The sequence below is a fragment of the Pholcus phalangioides genome, unplaced genomic scaffold, assembly GCF_987345545.1.
Source record: "Pholcus phalangioides strain wild (caught in Gottingen) unplaced genomic scaffold, Ppha-v1.0 ptg000022l_1, whole genome shotgun sequence".
Classification (NCBI taxonomy): Eukaryota; Metazoa; Arthropoda; class Arachnida; order Araneae; family Pholcidae; genus Pholcus; species Pholcus phalangioides.
The window spans coordinates 31,490,751-31,511,763 of NW_028301615.1; the positions used below are offsets into that span (position 1 = coordinate 31,490,751).

At 35.5% G+C, this 21,013-nt stretch overlaps 1 protein-coding gene across 1 annotated transcript in view; it reads right to left on the reverse strand.

Moving 5' to 3' along the window:
• Positions 1 to 18,265, reverse strand: part of LOC149070191 (proton channel OtopLc-like) — a 38,278-nt gene extending 20,013 nt beyond the window's left edge. The window contains exon 1 of the mRNA XM_089249752.1: positions 17,788 to 18,265. Coding sequence (XP_089105878.1) covers positions 17,788 to 18,032 — 245 coding nt within the window. The 5' untranslated portion in view covers positions 18,033 to 18,265. The remainder of the gene's footprint in view (positions 1 to 17,787) is intronic.
• Between the last annotated feature and the right edge of the window lie 2,748 nt (positions 18,266 to 21,013).

A 21,013-nucleotide genomic window follows, 5' to 3' on the forward strand; every position in this document is an offset into this window, starting at 1 on the left:
GAAAGAACATTTTTTCATGTCTGGTTGCGACTTTCTTATGAGAGGTTGAATTATTTCAATTACGGATTTAGAAGATAGTGATATTTTCAAAAGACAGAGTGAAATTGATTCGAAGTATATTTTTGATAAGAAGTTGCTAATTGAAATTATGTTGTAGTCCACGTCACGGCTTTCCGTATTCATTCTTTTATTCGCGTTACTTGTCATGATGCGTCATTGACTGATAAGAGAGTTTAAATACCAAGAGCACGTCGGGATACTCACCTCACTGTGACAGCGATTTTCTTCACATTTCAGCTGAATTTTTCTAGGTTTTCTTACAATATGCATCAAGAGTGTGATTTACTCAATGACTTCGCTCAGTTTGAAATGAGCATAGAATCCTTACATGAGATGTGTGATACCTTGGAAGGGAATGCCCAGTCATCTATGAAAAGGTCTCCTGAGGAGGGAAATTCATCAACGAAAAAAAAAGGAAAATTGATGTAAGTAGTTTTCAAATTATTCTGTTTTATTGATTCTTATTGTGAAATCAAACAATTATTTTATATTGTTTTCCTGTTAATTTTGACTGTCTTGGTCATTTCGCCTGTTGTGACTCTTGAGGTTGAATTAGTCTCTGATTAGAAAAATTTCAGTCCTTTCTTGCCATGAAAATTTAAAAATTTAGAAGAGTATAAAAAAAAATTATCAGTGGTTTCGGCTTTATTGGAGTGTTAAACCTGCATTTTAAATATGCGTGAAGAATGATGTACACCCATCAAGCGGTTAAAATTATCCAAGAGAGTTTGGATCGTTTTTGGTTTTAAAGGTAAAAATAAGAACCGTGTGTGATGTGCATCTCTCATTTATTAGCGATCGATATATATATAACGTTATGAGCGTTTCTCGATCTGAACTTAAAGTTGCAGACTATCTTCAAATGACGAATTTCATGGAAATTGACGATTCTTTTCTTTTTCATGGAAATACGTAACTATTTTATTCTTATGCATGTGAAGTGTTGAAAAAAATTCTAGTTGTGTCAATTCAATCGGAGTATAGATCTCAACTAATTTTTAAACGTGTTTCATGAAGATTCGTGTTTTTCGTAACTACACTGCGCGCAAAACTCATTTCCTCAAAAGTGTGTTCGATATTTTAATGAAATTTTTTTTAGTCGTGGTTTCAGATGATACTAACTGTGCAATGAACTGGCTGTATGTTCAGTTGCATTTTACAACTGTTTAAATATAAAATATTGAAATTCTTTTCTGTCAAAGTTCATGTATTGTTTCATAAAAACTAACATATTTCAGAAAATATTTAGCATATTCATTGCATTGACAACTAGTATAGCCACGTAGTGTATAAAAATGACTATATACAATGTTTATAGTATACAATGTTTTTCAGTATACAATGTTCAGCGAAAGTATAAAAATAAGCTAATTTCGAGGAAATAATGCGTAATAGCTCAAAAATATCTGTGAATTATGATTAAAATCATACGTTTTGTATAGACTGCTCTATTTTTAAAAGTTTCTCGAACGTAGTCAGTTGTAATAAAAATAATATTCCTGACACTTAATTTGGTTTAAACTATTTTTATGCTGAATAGAAAAATAAAAATCGATGCTAAAAAATATTTTTTTGTTTTCCTATTAGTATCAACATTTTAAACATACTATCGAAGTGCAACACGCCTTTTGATCGGCATGATTTATTCAGTTTCACCGTCATAGTTTCATAAACTGTTTTGTGATCTCATAGGGGAACAAAAAATAAATAAAAGTTCTTTTCTTCGGTTGTCTATATAATCCTCATCACTAAAATTGAAATCTTTTGTATGAAAACTCGAAAAGAGCAAAATTATTCTTTAAATTATTTAATACTTAAACTATTTTTTTTTTTAATTAAATGGTTTTTTCCCCAAATGTTTCATTTTTTAGACTCAACAACGGGTTCGAGATTGGGTGTGTAATCGTGAATCAGCCAATGAAGTCCTTTTAATCGACATCTCAAGTTTACCATCAGAGGCGACTTCCCCGATATTATCAGATTCACAGTTGTACCCAGAACTTCTTGCGGATGGAAACTTGCGGGCAAATCCAAATGGAGATCCACTAATGAATCATGGTGATGATGATGTTGAGTTGTGTGGAAAATGACACGATTCAAAGAAATTATCTAGAATAATCAATAAAAATAAATATATGTTAAAAGCATTTCATAGCCTCTTGTGGTATTACTACATTTTTGATTTTATTGTTTCTATAGCATCTTCTTCATCGCTGTTATTTTTTCCCCGATGTTCACAAATGCGCAAGTTTGCAGGTAAAAGGTTGAAGTTAGTATTAAACGATGTAAGCTAACTTTTTTTTTTTTGCAGTCTCAATAAACGATGAATGAGCATCCACCTCCGTAAGTGATTCTCGACTCTTCGTTGAAAGATTACCTTTAATGTTTTGTTACTTCATGAAATCATATAAATTCGGATAAAATATTTTGTCTTATCACACTATTTGACTGTGAGACCACTAAAACGTCGCGGGGGTTTCTTTAAGATTAACAAATGCATGCTGTAAAAAATTACTATTTTGTATGAAAGCTAGAAAGTCTGCCTGCTGGTTGACTATTAAGAATGAACTATACTGATCAAGAGTTTTTTATGCTAGTTCGACATTTATTTAACCTCTTCTCGTACTAAGTGTGATATCTCGGTAGATGGAAGAATTGCATTGGAGCTTTTCCTCCTTCCTTCGCAATTTATAGTTTTTCCAACATAAACTATTTTATTGTAACCAGAACATTAGAGAGAATGTCATTGAAAAAAATAACAGAAGCTAGCGAAAACACACACACACACACACACCAATCTGAAGTGATGAACACGAGTTCTACATTATCGATGCTATAGTCGGAAGTTAAAAAAAAAAAGATATGATTTCGCAGGGAAAAATATTTAGTCGTCATGGATGCGCCATGGGTTATCAGCTGGGCACGAATGCCTACAGTTGCATGATAACATAACATATTGCATCTATTACGATCATGTCTTGACTTTCATGACATCGCTAAAATTCCAGTAGGAAAATCATAACGTCGCGGAAAATTGCTTGATTAATTACGAAAATTTGAAATGCATGATTGAAGAAAATTATTTAAAATATTGAATAAATGAAAACTTGATTTGTAGAAAAGACTTTGTAATTCATTTGCGCGGTAGCTCTTTTATTTTACAGCTCGGAAAATTCTCTCAGTAAGGTAAAAGAACTCATATTTCAAGAAAAGTTACAGGATTGTAAAAACATGTCAGAGCATGAAAAGTTTACCCGAACGATAATTTAATGACGTGTAAACGATAATTCAAGAACGACCCTTGTGAAAAACTGAAATCATGGGCATGTGAAATTGATTGGATGTGACGTCAGAGTTGTGACAAATTTCACAAAAAAAGTTTTACGAGCGATACAACCCCTCTTTGAAAAAAAAATCCCATTACGAAGTGTATTAGGGAAAACGATAATTTTGGAAGGACGTATACGAAAATAAAGTGGTGCTATATTCAAATAAATTGTTCCTTAAGAACTTGTTATACATGCATTTTTACTAGCTGATTTATAAACGAGCTTGTTGAAAATCGCATCACGTCAGATTTGAATATGGGGGATAGGAAAAAATATATATATAAACTATGATTTAGGAATGACCCCTCTTTGAACAGAATCTCATCACTTGGCATAGAAAAGAAAATTCCAAACGACAATCTAATGACGATCCCTTTTAGAATAACTTCCTCAGAAAATGTGACATAAAATAAATTTAATTTGGGAAAGGTTCTTTGGTATCGTATTTGCTAAACACGATAATTTTTTTATTTTAAAAAATAATTTAAGCCCTCATCAAACCTGTTTGAAAAAAAAAAAAGTAAGTTAGAGAAAACGATAATTTAAGAACGATCCCTAATGTGACGTCATGCGATAATTTAATGATGTTGGAAACTTTAATTTTCGTCATTAACTTTCTAGGATGATTGGGAGAAAAAGTATAACCCAGTTGATCACGTGACTTTCGAGTGCCATAGCCCTCTCTTTCATGTTAGCTTCGGTATACACAGGGTGACGCTATTGACTGGAAAACTGACATAAAAAAGTTTAATTTAAGAAAGATGGAGTGTTGTGTGACAAAAAAATTTAATTCAAGAACAACCAGACATAAAAAAATTCTAATTTAATAATGACTCCCAATAAAAATGTAATTTAGGAAAGATCCCTGGCGTGGCATAAAAAATTTTATTTTATGAACGACCCCCAATAAAACAATTTAATTTAGGGAAAAAAAACAGTAAAGCGTCATCCCTCTTATCGAGGCATCCCTTATCGCGTGGGAGCGCCATCTAGCGGAGGGCTGCGGAATAAGACATCCCCCTCGTAAGGTGGGGATTGCCTATTGTCCTGGTGGGGAGTAAGTGGGGAGGCCTATTGTCCTGGTGGGGAGTAAGTGGGGAGGCCTATTGTCCTGAAAACCCCATTTTTCCCCTACTGACGATGATACAAGTGTTCCTACACACATGCGTAAAACATGTTCCACAGAAATTTTTTGACAGCCATGATGCAAATGAGTGGTCAATATAAATATTGAAGTGTGGTCAATATAAATATTGAAGTTTTGCATCTATATATTCTTACATTCGCATCTATTATATTTATATAGTATTACCTATTTTCATGGGTCCTGAAATTTAACAGTCTAGTGCGGTCATGTGTCCCCCCCCCCCCCAACATACTCCCCCATACGGGATCGGGACTAAAATTTTTGCTCGGGCCTTTCTCTGAAATTTCTTGGTTTATTCTAAATCGGTTAGAGTGAATTTAACTCTTTCGGTAAAAATAATTACAGAATTCACCCTAAGCGAGGGTGGTCAGACGTCCTGGTTTCCAGGGAGTGTTCCAGCTTTTGACTTATAAATGCACTGTCCGGAAAAATGCTTTCGGAATAGTTGTTTGCCCTAGTTTTTCTCCCATGTAATCAAAGACTCATTAAAATCAAGTTATTTTTAAAAATTTAACTTTTATTTTGAAGCTTCAAACTACAATACCCACTTTTTCGTAGTTTCGAATTGAGAGGGATGTGTCAAACACACCCTCAAGTTTGGACAGAATATTCATATTTCACATTACGGTACAGAGGCTCCGGCGCCGTACTAAATCATTGCCACCCTTACCAGACGCAGGAAAATAATCGTATTCTGCGTATTCCATAATCTTTCCCGTACCCATGTTTTTTGCGCATAAATATTGCTTTAAAAGTGTTGCGATAAGATATTTACCACCATCTATCAAATAAAAGCAAAATTATCTGATATGATTCTTAAAATAAAATGGTTGTTGGTTTGAATGCAGCATAAAAATGAACAAAATGTGCTATGAAATTATAAATTTTTAATAGTTATGCTACATACAGGTGTAAGTTTTATGCGCCAAAATACCGATTACTGAGTTTTATGTTTGAAAACGTCGGAAAAATTTCTCTTTTTAAACACTTAAAAATATGGTAACCGATATTATACGGTATTAAGGTGCATAAAATTTACACCGGTATGCAGCAGAAAAAAAGTATGAAATTTATAGTTTATACCATATATTTTTTTGTGTATTTTTTCCTGCAAATTTATTTAAAACTAAAAACTATCTTATTTTAAGAATTCTAATAACAAACAGTTTTACTTTTATTCAATAGATAGCAGCAGAAGTCCTATCTTAACGCAGTTTCTAGTGCTTTTAATGTCAGAGTATACAAATGAAATATACGAAGTCCGGAAACTTTCCTCCTAATGTGTTTTTTTTTTCCATTTTTTCGCAGGTTCGCAAATTTTTTCTCCCATTTATGCCGGTCCACGGAAATTTTCACTTAATTTCAACGATTTACACTGAGAAAAAGGTTTAAGAACAGAAAACTGCAGATTTTTTCGATTCATGGATCCACCGGGGAAGCAGGAAATACGTTTTAGGTAAACGAAAATTAGAATCTAAGGATATTGTGAAGACAAATATTTCCATCTGTTGAAACCAAGAAATGACAAGCCATGTGTGAAACTGTCTTGTCAGATGTTCTGATACCAGCGTAGAAATATGACGTATAGCGTGAAACAAGGAACTGGATCTCTTCTTTCTCAAGATTCTGTAGGTAAGTTAAGGAAAAAAGATGCTGCCCCCAACAGGGGCTGCCAAGATGATAGATTTAAACCGACAAGGAACCACATCTCCCCCTCGAAAAAAAAAGGAACCAATCCAGAAGGGCGCAACTACAAGAATAAAAAGACCCTAAGCGTGTAAAATGAGAACAGCTTCCTGTCTCCTCTTGGAGTTCTCGAGATAACTTCTCGGATCCTTCCAAGCTTTTAGTTTCAAGCAAAATGGCTGCCGGTGGGTGTAATCTCGAACTCAAAAAGGATTTCTTTTTTTAAACCTCATTACTGATTTAACTCATTGCAAATTCGAAATTCTGTAGAGCTTGTTCACGAGAATATCGGAAAACCTCGGTGTCTAATTCTCCAACTCTGCTCGTGTTTCCTGTGAATAAGATACCTTCCTTGAAACTGGACTCGAGTCCGATGCCAGAATGACATCAGTGACTGAGATCAGTGCACGAAACGCCGTCACCCTCTCTTTTCTAACTAAAACCTACCTAGACTCAATTTTTTTTTGTTTTTTTTTTGTTCTGCTTTTAGGTTCCAAAGTGTCCATAGTAATCCGATAGCTATTTGTCAGTGGAAAAATAACCCTGCATTCCCCAGAAGAGATCATCTTCCATAGCATTAACGGTTCAAACACTGGTTGAACTCGCTTCCCTTATAAGGCTCAATCTGCATGGTCTTTCCTAATTTGCATGGACTGCTACTTTATGGCAGGGTTGCCCTTACCGGACGCGGGGTTCGGGGGTGTCTTAGCAATTTCAGGGACCCAAAAATTTTAGCCCCGATTTTATGTACTGTATTTTTTGGAGGGAAGTGATTTATTACGAAGTTTTCAGGAATGCTGAAAAATATTCATACAGAAAAATGCATTCACATTAAAAGTTACACAGAAAAAATAATAAAAATATCGATTTGATGAACATTTTAAATTAATGAAGGAAATAATTCTAGAACTAATGAAAGAAAGAATTTCAGAACGAATGAAAGAAATAATTTCAGAACGAATGAAAGAAATAATTCTGGAACTAATTCCAGAAGTAATGAAAGAAATGACTTCAGAAATAATGAAAGAAATGACTTCAGAAATAATGAAAGAAATGACTTCAGAAATAATGAAAGAAATGACTTCAGAAATAATGAAAGAAATGACTTCAGAAATAATGAAAGAAATGACTTCAGAAATAATGAAAGAAATGACTTCAGAAATAAGGAAAGAGATAACTCCAGAACTAATTGCACAACTAATGAAAAGAATGATTCCAGAACTAATAAAAGAAATAGTTCCAAAACTAACGAAAAGAAAAAAATTAATCGCATAATTAATGAAAGCAATAATTCCAGAAATGATGAAAGAAATGGCTCCAAAAATAGTGAAAAAAATAATTCCAGAACTAATTGTGTGTGCATAACTAATGAAAAGAATGGTTCCAGAACTAATTGCATAACTAATGAAAGGAATGATTCCAGAATTAACAAAAGAAATAATTCCAGAACTAATGAAAGAAATAGTTCCAAAACTAACGAAAAGAAAAAAAAATTGCATAATTAATGAAAAAAATAATTCCAGAAATGATGAAAGAAATAATTTCAGAACTAATCAAAAAAGTAACTCCAGAAATGAGAAAAATAATTCCAGAACAAATGAAGAAAAAATTCCAGAACTAATGAAAATTAGTACTTGATGGAAGAAATAATGAAAACTAATGGAAATTTATGGTTGGTGAATATTAATTATGATATTATTCATAAGTTAAAAATAAGGAAAATAATCAAAAGAAATAATCCCAGAATCGCGAAAAATTCAGAAATGGTAAAAAAATTTGGAATGTATGAAAATTCAAAGTTGTTGAAAAATTCAATGTCTAAGTATTCGGTATTGAAAAATTCTGTTTGAAACTTTTTGAGAAATTCGAAGGGGAAAAAAAAGTTTATTCTCTTAATTTCGAACACCAGTGTATCACAATTTTTTTCAAAGGAAAGATATGGAAGCCAATTTTTTCCCCTCCCTCCACTCCAAGTCAACATTCTCCACAAAGCAGAAAAATAGGGGATTCATGGCCATTTTTTACAATATCCAACGGATGATAAATGAGGTGTTCTGTGCTTACATATATTTTAATGCGTATAAAGATTTCTGATATAAGTCATGTCTTTTCCGCCTCCTTCCCGATGCAGGGGATCGAAACCAGGAATTGCATACGTTATTGGTGCATGTAGATTCATGGATTGTGTCGTTTCCACCCCTTGTAATCCCATTCGATACATTACACAGTGACTCAGACTCAGTTTACGATACACGCGTGTGTTTCGTGAAAGTGGTTTTTCGTGCACAATTGCGTATTTGTATACTGTCAGGCCAGCAGGCTGCCAAAATCTCCGAAAGTTCTTGAATTAATACATGCCCGAAAAATATTACAAAATATTATTACCGCGAATTTACTTATTTCATTGTAAAAATCATTTCTTATTGTTAAAAAGAAAACGCACAAAATAGCTTCGTGTAATAGTAATTCACATTATACATTATATTCTTTAAAAAAATCGAAAGGCAAACAAAATATTTTGATGTAAATCATTATCTCTGAATCTGCCTAATCACTATATTGTGACTGTTGATACGACGAAACTACCCCAGCACAGAGCTTTCCAATCTTATTTACCTTACCACAATTTGTCAGAATTGTTTTATCCCATCGCCCCCTCCTTATTAACCCTTTCCGTTCGCTCCCCATAGCGAACGCATCTGTTTTCTATGAATTTTATGAAAATGTCTACTACTACTACTTAACCGTACATGCACCTCGTACACATTCCTCTTCGGAATTTCTAACGAATCGGCACATGCCGGAATGTATGTTCTGAGTGAATGTGTGGCCTTAAAGCATCTATGTTGTAGAGTTACGCTTGCTTAGTGTTCAAGCTGGCATCTGTCTTCCATTTTCTGAAGTTAAGATCGAAATGCATGGATTTTCATGTTATGTCAGTATCGTGTAGCAGGTCTGCCTGCTTTCTGCGGAGAGACTTTTTTAAATGGGAGACCGGGGCTCACAAAGCTGGAAAACCGCAGAAAACCTACTTCAGCCGACCACCACTGTGCCGTCAACGGGATTCGAACCTGGGGGTCTATTACGCTCACGTCGTTATACAACGAGGTCGTTAGTGACGTCACGCCCTTAACGCAAATTCTCAACGAGCCTCATAACGCAAATCTCAGCGACCAGCGTCAAAAACTTGATTTTTCTCAGCAACCCGCGGTATGTCGTTATCTATTTTACGAAAAACTCCCTGGTCCGAGAGTTGCGTTAGCTCCGAAAGGGATGGACCAATCAGATAATTTTCTCCGCTGCTGATAATCATCATCACTATCAACGAGTGCTGCAGCACGTGCGTTATTATTATTTTATTTATTTGTAGTTTTGTACGCGTTAGTGTGTGTTGGTTGTCCCTAATTTTCTAAGCTGCATTTTTTTTTAATTCATCCGGATTATTTTTATTTTCATCAAATATTTGAGAAAAAGGTAGGCTATGCACGCACATGATACTGGCGCGCGGGGAAATTTTCTAAATTATTACGTTTAAAAAATGATTTTCTATTGAAGTTCAATGACGCTATGTGAATTTGCAAAACGACTATCAAAAATATCATCATGATATATTACCATGTTTTTAACACATTTAATCTACCGTCTTGATATTAAGTCAAAATCAAGAACAAGTAACCTTTTATTTACATCATCAATTAGACAATTGGTTTCCTTGTGTCACACATGAGAATGAAGTGCCACCAAATTTACACTGTTGTTGACATCTTTTTTATACTCCGATCAGAAAATGCACTCAAGGATTAGAAAAAATTTATTTGTTGATTAATAAAATTTACTTTGATTTTTTATAGTGTACTTAGTGCGCAGAGTATAGTGTGTGTAATGGTGTTTACTGCATTACACGTCTGTGTACTGCACAGAAAGTAGCAATACTTAATTGATATTACAAAATATCAATGTTATTAAACGAATTAAGAAGGGGAAAATCTGGAGACGTTTAAATATATATTGACGTCGATTTTGAACGAGGTGTAAAAAAAAATATTGAGCGAATTTTAAAATGTCTTGAAAACATCGCGATAGAGAGGTTTACCAGTTAAATAATATTCTTATATTGAGATGAGTTTAAGATTAGAATAAAGGCATTTCCATGCAAGATTTTAAAAAAAAACCGTTTTGTAGAGTGATTTATCTTTTTACTGAGTATAATTTATACCGATTTACCACTATGAATAATTTTTTCCAATCAGTATGTGTACAGATAACATTCTAAACGATAATGCTGTCTCTAAATCATGTTACTAAATTAAGTAACGTAATTCAGAGAATTATTATTCATTATAATGAACAATTTGATAAATTAATAATGAATGAATAATTTCCAATTCTAACTAATTCGTCTCCGTTGCTCTCACCTTCATCGAAAAATGTACGCGCGAGCGGCCATGTTTATTTCCGTAACGCGAACATAACGAGTGGTCTCCGGTTCTCGTTAGTTAACGTTTTACGTAGCGATGTCGATAACGAATATCGCTAGTAACGATGTGAGAAAAATCAACCTTTAGCGATGGTGACGTAAATCTATCCCACAATGCACCGCAAACCCCAAACACGTTTGAAACGCGGGCATAACGACATGAGCGTAATAGACCCCCTGGATCTTCAGGACGAGAGTCCAGCACGATGCCCACACGACACAGCGGCTATATATGAAAACGTCTGCCGTTCAAAGGGTTAAGACATCCCATTAGATTCAGTCAAATGTATTGATTATTTTTACTATATCGACGCTGATCCTCATAAAATCAATTCGGTCACAAATTGAAAATTTACGATCAGTTAAATATAATTTTCCAGGCTGTTGTTGTTTGAAAAGAAGTCGTAAGTTGCTATTCACTTCGGTCACGGAATAGTAGCCGATTTATGTTTCCAGAACCGGGCATAGGATGCGTGGATAAATCATCATAGGGCATACGATGCGGAGATATATGATCATATATAGGGCATACGATGCGGGGATATATGATCATATATAGGGCATACGATGCGTAGACAAATCAATGATCATGAGGTATAGGATTCGTGGATGAATGATCGATAACGCCGGGACAGGGGGTGTGGACTCGTGTAAATCATTACTAAAGCAAAGAAGCCGCAAAAGCCAAAAATCACTGCCATATAATCATCCTACACACAAAAAATTACCTTCATATGGGAATTTTCCATCCCATTCCTAGAATCGAATCTCGTCCCCCGGCATTCAAAAAACCAGGACATTAACCACACAACTGCTGAGCTCGAAACAAAGCCAGTCTATAGATGACAAAACACCCTAAATAGTCCTTATTCCCATCAAAAAAGGAAATAAAACGCTCCATTCATCACCAAAACCAGCCTCAAAAAAAAGAAAAGAAAACTCGCACCACATTTCATGGTTGAGGGAAAAAATGATGAATAGGCTTCTTATATAATCACCTCCAGTACAAGAAAGACCTCCTTCCTCAGCTGTTGTCATATATCTAAAGATCAAGAATAAAAAGAAAAAAGGGACTTCTTACATATATGTATAAGTACTAGATGAGGGAAAATACGGGATGAATTAAAAACCACAAAGAAAGGGCCCCAAAAAAACTGAGAAAATGGGCGGAATATCACAAAAGACTCAACACGGGACGATAGAAAAATAAGAATGTCGGTTTTTGTTATTGACTTTCAACGCCTTTTCAAGAGAAGTCCACGACTATAAACCAGCAAAATCTTCAAGCAAGTACATATTTTCACCCTTTTCCACCCTCAGTTGATTTACCAGAGAGGTACGTGATGTCTGTGGAGGCCTTTCTTCCTGAGCCTAATTTTAAAGAATGGTTAAAAAGCATGGGACCATATGGTTGTTTTTCTTCGGAGAAAATTTTCAAGACGCCAAGGAAACGTGCGTATGGTGACATTTGCTGAGGAAGTGCCGTGGCTTCTTTTTTCCCCCTCTAGTTGGAGGTTATGGATGTTTCATATATTTACGGCTCCAGTAACTCTCTCTGTCTTACAAGATGTTTTTGGAGGGGTTTTTTTTTATAATAGGAACTCATGGGTATGTTCGAGGGACAGAAAGGCTTGTCCAAACATTTCGGAGCAGGAGATATTTTTAAAGATTGAATATTGCGGTTATGGGAGTTACACACACACATAGCATCTGGTGATGTTGGTTAGGGTGAGTTGTTTTTCGATGTGTTAACGAACGTTCGTAGCTCTCCTCACAAGAACAAACACGACTTTAGCCACAAGTCCCGGGATCAATGTTGTTATTTTCTACTTTTCCCACACCAGGGGGTTCTTGACCTATGGGTCGCAAAGGCTGCTGATATGGGTCGTTCAAATCTACATAGAATCTGGTAATAAATTCATTAGTTGCGCTCCTAGTTTCAGGGGCGTCTTAACGATTTCGGTGGCCTGTGCTACAACCCAGAGACGTACTAAGTAAAAATTAATGAAAATTTATAATTTACGAGAATTTTAAATTGATAGAAGACAGGTCTGCTGTACATAATTCCCCAAGAAATAAATTCGTTTCCAGAATTAATAAAAATTATCTCCGGCATATTCATGAAAGAAATAATTGGAAATTAGTGAGAGAAGTTAATAATGGAAAATTAATAGTAATAGTTGGAAAATGTTGAGAGAGAAATAATTCCAAAATCAGTGCATGCTCACAGTAATTTAGAGCCTATGTTTTGTTCGGAGGACTAGCTCAGGCTCCGTTTAGGTCCACCAGCTGACGCCACTCACTGGTTTCAATTTTTTTTTCTCATTTAGGAATATTTATAATTATTTTTAAATTAGAAGTAGATCCATGTGTGGGTCGCGAAGTTGTCATGCTGTTGATTTCTGGGCACGGCTAAAACAGAGCTCGTGTAAAATACTGGCCCAAAAGCCTTGGTTTGGGCGGAAACCAGGGCCGACTTAACCCATCCAACGGTGTTGTAAATTTCACTTATTCGCAAACTGGCACAGTGGAAATAACCAAACTTCCTGTAAAATTAAACATCTTTTTTCAAGAAGACTTTTTTCGATTTTGTGCTTCTTCCCCGTACCCCTTCCAAACACTGAGAACAATACACCGAGAAAAGAGAAAAACTCTATATTTTTCTATTACAATCAACGCCGCTTATAATAATCATAGATAATGTTATAACTCGGGTATTGTTAACACTTTTTCGAAGAACGGAACGGACCAATATCATTACAAGGGAAAACATTCGTTTATAGTTACCGGAATTTCGGATAATGTTATCCATTTTTACGTTGGAAATATTTTTCGCTCATTTTGAAGCTACGGTTTAACCAAACTGATTTTTTTTTTTCTCTGTAGGTTATTGTTATCAGCCTGCAAGACTTACCCCTTTTCTTACCCCTCCCATGTTGCAAATATTTCCGTACTTGATGTCGTAATCAGGCCGTAGTATTAGCTGGGATTCATGTACGTGCGGAGCTGCTTTTGCAATGGCTATTCTATAGTGGAGGTAAATTTATGAATAAAAAAGAAAGTCCTTTCCTTGATCAAAAGTTCTTGATCAATTTCTTTCAGTTGACCTGACTCAATTATCTTTTTCTGGGAGGCCTATGAGACGTATTGTGTACATCAAAAGAACTATCGTAATTCGTGATATACATTAATTAGACAATTTCGCTCTAATGCCTCAAAAATGCAGGATTTTAGCTTTATGGGGAAAAATGAAGTCCCGTTTTTTAGAATTTAAAAAAAAAAATGGAACGATTGAACATTTTGCAACCGGTTATATAGGAAAGGAAAACAAAGTTGTCCAGTTTTATCAAAACCGTTTAGGGGCCATTCAAGTATTACGTAATGATTTTTAGCCATTTTTGACGCCCCCCCCCCCCGCCCCTTGTCAGCAAAATTTCGTCAGCAGCTTAGAATATTTCATATCTTCAAAAAGGGTGGTTGATGACGTAAGCAACCTTCAACCCCCCCCCCCTCCTCCCTTGTCAGCAAAAGTCAGCAAATCCGAAAACCCCTTCCCCCTCGATACTGACGTAACACTTGAATGACCCCTTATCATCCGTCGCATTTGACCAAACAGGATGCATGGTCACCGCACTCGCAAACATTCATTTGGTTATCGTTATCAGGAATACCGAGTCCCGATGTGATCACATTAAGCGACGTGGACTGAATCAAAATTTCCAAATTTTTGAATATCCCGAAAGCACGACGCGATAATTGCCAGGAAACAAGAGGCTCGTGTAATGGTCGGCATGCGTGGAAATATCTCTGAAAGGAGGACCAGGGAAGAGGTTAATCGTTTAAATAGCATCACACAAGGAAGTCTTAATCAAAATGATTTTTCTACTGGAAAACTTCGCTCTCGACATCCGGGGTAGCAAATATTTACGCCAACCATCCTGGTGATGTTGATATGATGTGCATTTAACAAAATTTCATGTAATGACATCGTTTTTGTTCTGTCTAATATTAAAAAAAAAGAGATTGGGGCCATTAACTGCAACGACGACAAAAAGTGAGATACTGCTGTTACATTAGAGCAATGTCTCTCAAAGTGTGCGCCGCGGCTCCTAGAGCGTCACAGCAAGCTGTTGATATTGATTTGTGAGACTATTTATGCTTTGAAGTGGTTATTTCATATAAGAAAATATCTACAAAGCTATTCTGGGGAACCGCAGAAGAACCATGAATTGAGGGCAAGGGAACATAGTAATACCAATGGTTAACAAATCTTTCTTGCTTCAAGTACGCCTTAGAAATGAATAGGAGTCTGGCGTACTAGAGCAATGCCCCTATAACTACAGATATATCATGTACTCTAGCTATAGATGATGTTGACTAGAGCCACCCTTAGGGGTGTGCGACAGGTTTAGCCGCACCGGACCCCACACAGAACAGGGTCCCGCACCCACATGCCCTACAGTAGTGAAAATGCTTATGCTAAATGATAAGTAACCTAATGGTTTTCAAACTATGTGCTGCGATGGCCCAACAAAGGTTTTTCGAAGAAATTCATTGTTAAACTATTATGGGGACCCGCGGATAAGCGTTTGTTAGGGGAAGGGACGCCGCAGGTGGAAAAGGCTTAAGAAAAGGTTATGATAACTGGGTACCTTAATAACATATTTGAGAAGTTTGAAAAAAATGAATATTAATTTAACATGTTTTCCTTGGTATTTAATGTAAACTCCCAATCAATTTCTTTTTTTAATTAACACATAAACTAATTAACTTAATTTAATTGAAATAATTAGTAATTGTGATTTTGGGAAACCTCATGTGTCTTGTGACAAAAAATTTTAAGAAAAAACTATTTTTTTCAATTTTTAAAAAAGTTATTTCTGTTCACGGCCACGGAAAAAAAAAATTCCTGATCGAAAAGCAGGTTAAAATTTCCAAAAATTTAATTTTTGAAAAGTTCTTTGTAAACAAGTTTTAAAAAATACTATGGCTCTCTGTATCTCTCATTAGATCTTTTAATTTCCCCAAAACTGTTGATGTTAATTTCATACAAAAATTTGTATCAAAATTAATTGAAAAAAGTTTTAAACAAAGCTTTACACAAATGCAACGTCAGTCAAAAATGGGTTAAGTAAACTAACTCGGGCGTATCACCGATTTCAGTGTCCCGGACCCCAAACGTTTTTGAAGGCCCCTTGAGCCTTATTTCCATTTACGTATTTGGAAGATCGTCATTCAAAAAAAAAACCATGATATTATGCAGTATCTGCACAAAAATATGGAATCACGATTCAGATTGTGATGATATTCACGCCAAAGTTTGCACCAAAGTTAATGAAAATTCCGAATTTATGAAAATTTGTAACTAATGAAAGGATTCCAAAACTAACAGAAATTTTAAATTAATTGAATAAATAATTCGAGAACACCGATGAAAATTCAGAATTGATTAAAAAAATGTTCGAAAATTTAATTTCGAATCGATGAAAATTAAAAAAATAATTTTCTGGAAAGAATGCAGACCAAATGAAAATTGTAAATTAATAAAAGAAATAATTCGCGAACTCTCTAATGAAATGTCGGAATTGATAGAAGAAATAATTGAATATTGATGGAAGACATCATTTTAGAAATACCCGAAAATGAAGATTTCGTTAAAGAAAATTCGAAATTAACGAAAGAAATAAATCCAGAACTAATTAAAATTGAGAATCAACGAAAGAAATAATAACTCATCAAGCACAAAAATAATCTCGAATTAATGAAAATTTGGGATTGATGAAAATTCAAAATTTAAGAGAAATAATTCCTAACTTACGAAAAGCCTGTTTCTCCCATTTTTTCGGACTAGGCCGTGAGTCTTAAGGTCGGCCCTCTGAAGTACACTTAGAAATCCGTAGGAGGCTGTGCACGCCTAGAAATGCGTCAAAGGCTTGCGTATCCTTAAAAATGCGTCAAAGGCTTGCGTATCCTTATAAATGCGTCAAAGGCTTGCGTATCCTTATAAATGCATCAAAGGCTTGCGTATCCTTATAAATGCGTCAAAGGCTTGCGTATCCTTATAAACACACAGGATGATCGAGTACGCCTATTAACGCTTAGGAGACGTGAGTATTTTTAAATATTCGTAAAAATCGAGTGCGTATTCTTAAAAATGCATATGAGGCTTGTGCAGTGCTATTACAAATGTTTTTCTTTTATTATTTTTCCCCCACATTATCTTTCGCATAACTTATCCCTCCCCCTCCTCCCCGCCCGCGGTGTAGGGCCTACATGTACTTCAGATTTGGAACCATTGGTCTATCAAAATTTATATTGGCCAAACTGTGCGCCGGGCGCTCTGGTGTGCCACCAAATATTGTCAGGGTTGCCACGGAGCAGCGGCGGTTGGCCCATTGACAAAGGTTTTTAGACAAGATTCTTTGTTAGCCCTCTAACGCTCTGGGGAGCCACGGATAAGCGTGGAATATGGAAGGGGGCACCGCGGATGGAAAAAGTTTGTGAACCCCTGTCCCATCGAATTTATGTAATCGATAATTGATAGCGGTGTCTTATGAAGTATTTTAAAGAGTTTTTGTACATTTTAATTATATGTATACAAGGTCGCAACACGAGGGGGTGGCAATCAGCTGGAGTGGGGCAAATTCACCCTTTAACTGTTCATTCAAAGTCAACGCAACAGGTGTACTCAAAATGCGTACTTGCTCTTGCTGACCGAGCTCCTATATGCACAGTTTTTGTCCCAACCCCGCCCCACAAAAAAACAAAAGAAGGTATATATATAAAAGTGAGGCTCAAGGGGGGCCCTTTAAATAATGTTTATTAGGTTCTCATACATCTCCGTGGCTTTCGTAAATTTTTATTGATTTTACCGTTATTGCACCATACTAATAATTCATAATTTAATCAGTGCCCTAGATTCTGGAGTGGGCCATCAATAGAGGTTTTTTCATGAATCCCTCCTGAGAAAATTGATATGTTGATTGATCCGGGGTCCTAGGGTAGGGAGCCTATGTGGTAGAGCCACATGAATTCGAAATGATTAGCAAATAATTCCTAGAAATTATAAGTCACAAATAATACCTCACCTGGCAAGTTTAGGTGTGAGTATCATCTTCCTCTTCAGGTGCGGTTCGCTCGAGCAACGTCCAGCCGAACTCACACCATCCACGGGGGGCACGGGGTCCTGCGGGCCTCCTGTACTAGGCGTCAGGGGCCCGTCTATTTCTATATCAGAGTCAATGCCTCTGTCGAATCCCATGTAGGATGACTCTTTGGATTCGGTGGATAATCTATTCGTGCTACCGGATTCGGGTTTTTTAATAGTGGCCATGATGACGGTCTGTATGAAAAATCACTGGTCAAAGAACTAAGAAATTATTCCACAACTCTCACAGCCACATAAAACACATTAAAAAAAAGCCGTAAAAACAACAACACCACCAAACTGGTTCCAAGCTAAAGAAGAGAGAGATCCATAATGACAGGAACAGACGCTTGAGAGCACCATTCACCACCACACTATAAACCAGTCGGTCCTCCCCGTTGTTATGTTGAGTATGTAGTGTGTGTACATACGCTGTAGTATAGACACGAACACACGTGCGTGAGGCTAGCAACCTTCTCGGTAACGAGAAAGTCGCCAAGACGAATAGAAAATCTCGCCAAGTTCTATATGAAGTGCACCGGGGTAGGGGAGGGAGCATTTTCGTTAATTGACGTGGGAAATACTGGTCGAACTGGAAATGAAACAAAGAAAGTATTTAATGAAGGGAGAAATCAAACAATATTTTTTTCGTGAAAGTTTGAATCGGGAAAATGTGGGGCTGTTTTCACTTTTGGGCCATAAGTGTAGGTGCTTGGGAAATAGTATTCAAATCAGGTCAAACAGGGCTTAGACATTTCGCGGTCAAGTGAGAAAATAATTCAGCGACAGGAGCGTCTTACGATTTCGAGACACCTTTTGCTCTGATATAGTATTTTTTGGGAGAGTGGAATCCGGAATCTAAAAAAGCATAACTTTATTGCAGAATTCGTACAGAAATGAGTAGAAAGTATTTAAGCAAAACTTCAAACACGTTTAAAAAAAATTGATGAAAATATGATATTGATAAAAATTCAAAATTGATGAAAATTAAAAATTCATAAAATTTTGAAATTTTAATGAAAATTCAGAATTGATATAAAATCAAAATTGATGAAAATTTTGAATTTCAATGATAACTAAGAAAAAATGATAAATTCAGTGCTTTCATTGGAAACAATTCTAGAATGATTGAAGGATATAATTCTCGAATGATAAAAAGAAATGATTCTAGAATAGTAGAAATAAATTATTTCAGAACAGTTAAAAGAGATATAATTCTGTAGTTGATGAAAATTTATAATGAATGAAATATTGAACGAAGATTCATAAGTAATGAAAGATTTAATTAAAGAATTGGTGAAAAAATAATTTTAATGTAGGAAATATTATAGAATTAAGGAAAGATATATTCTTAAGATAATTGCGAAAAGAATCGAGTTTTCAAATGTAATTTTAATGGCTCATGTAAAAGCAGAAAAAACATCTTATTAATCTAGATATAGTATTCGACTGTTTCCTATTATTTTATAAGTGGACATAACTTATCGAAATAACCAAGCATTTTGTAAATTATTGCGAAATTGATTACTCGGTTAAAAAAATGTGTAGAAGTGTGATCTAAATTCACATTCGTGTGAAATTTTAAAGTAGTATTTAGAGTCAAAGACAGAGATGACGCTAAAGGAAGACGCTAATCTATTTCCAAACTAGGCAAAGTTGAATTTGCAATTATCAAGAAAAAATATTTTATAATAATAAATTTTTAAAATTATTTTAAACGATATTTAACTGCATCAAATTTCTTTTTGGTTTAATTCAGTTATAATAAATATAATAATAACTTACAATATTATTTATCCAAAAAAGAACAGACAGATAAACGTATTATTTAAAATATGCATCGATTCAGAAATTAGTGTTTTAAGTTAGCAGCAGATGACGCTAGTAAAAAAAATTTTTTGCTGTTTTTTTTTTTTTTTAAATGCTGAGTGTGTCCATTGTAAGCATTTGGAGGGTACTGGCAGAGAGGTCTTAACAGCACCATGAGCCCTCGGGTAAAGTGATATTCTGGGATCCCTAATTAGCTGAAAGTACCTGCTTATAAATTTCTATGCTTTCTTTCGAAAGTCATAGCGCCAAATCTCATTATCCCGAGGCCTCTCATGCACTTGATAACCCTGGACCGTGCCCGAGTGGGCCCATGAGTTAAGACGGGACCCAATCTGTACAGATCTGTCAGTAAGAGATGTACATGGCAGCACTTTACTTGCTCCCCTGTCAAAAATCTTAAAAGTAATGCTATATGAATAATCGAGATAAAGCAAAAGAAGCAATATTCTGCTAATTTTATTTCTCGGAACTATTTCAGAGATGGCGATTTTAAAATAGGTTTTTTTTTTTGGTTTGGGGTCCTTATAGTATGACGTCAGCATCGATGGGGGGTTACTGACTTGCTGACTTTCGATGACAAGGGGAGGGAGGGTTTGGATGATGCTTACGTCATCAACCACCCTTTATGAAGATATGAAATGTTATTAATGGCATCTTATTCGGTACGCCAAAAACGGAAAAACTTTTCGATAGTTATTGGGGGCACCTGAACCAACATTCTACCTATTGATAAGTCCTCTACAAAGCCACTTTAATGATCTCTCTATCTTTCACGAATACTTCAAGTGCTCTGGAAATGTTTCCGCACCGCTTAAGTGCTCTGAAACTGTGTCACGGATCACTTAAGTAATCTCGGAATGCTCCGCGGGTAATTTGAGTGATGTAGTACCGCACTGGGGACCGCTCAAGTTCTCTAAAACTGTGCCGCATGTCATTCAAGGGATATCTAAATGTGCCACGGATCGTTTAAGTTTTCTGTAACTTTGTCGCGTGTTACTTAGGTGATCTTTAAATATGAAAGCGATCTTTCAGGTCTACTCCAGTGATCTGAAAATGTGCCACGGGCCACTTAAATGCTCTAGAATTGTGCTACGGGTCATTTAAGTGATTTGTAAATGTGCCGCTTCGTTCTTTTTACCAAATTAGGTTTGAGGGAGGCAAGCCACATCAGATAACCTTCAGGGCCACATTTGGCTTAAGGGGTGGGTCGCAATGAAATTTTTAAAGAGAAATTTTGAGTTTTTACCCTGCAGATAGCATTGAAATTAACAGAAATCGATTATAATAACATATAAAGGTATTTTCTTTCGAAATTTTAATTTTTTTTTAAATATTTT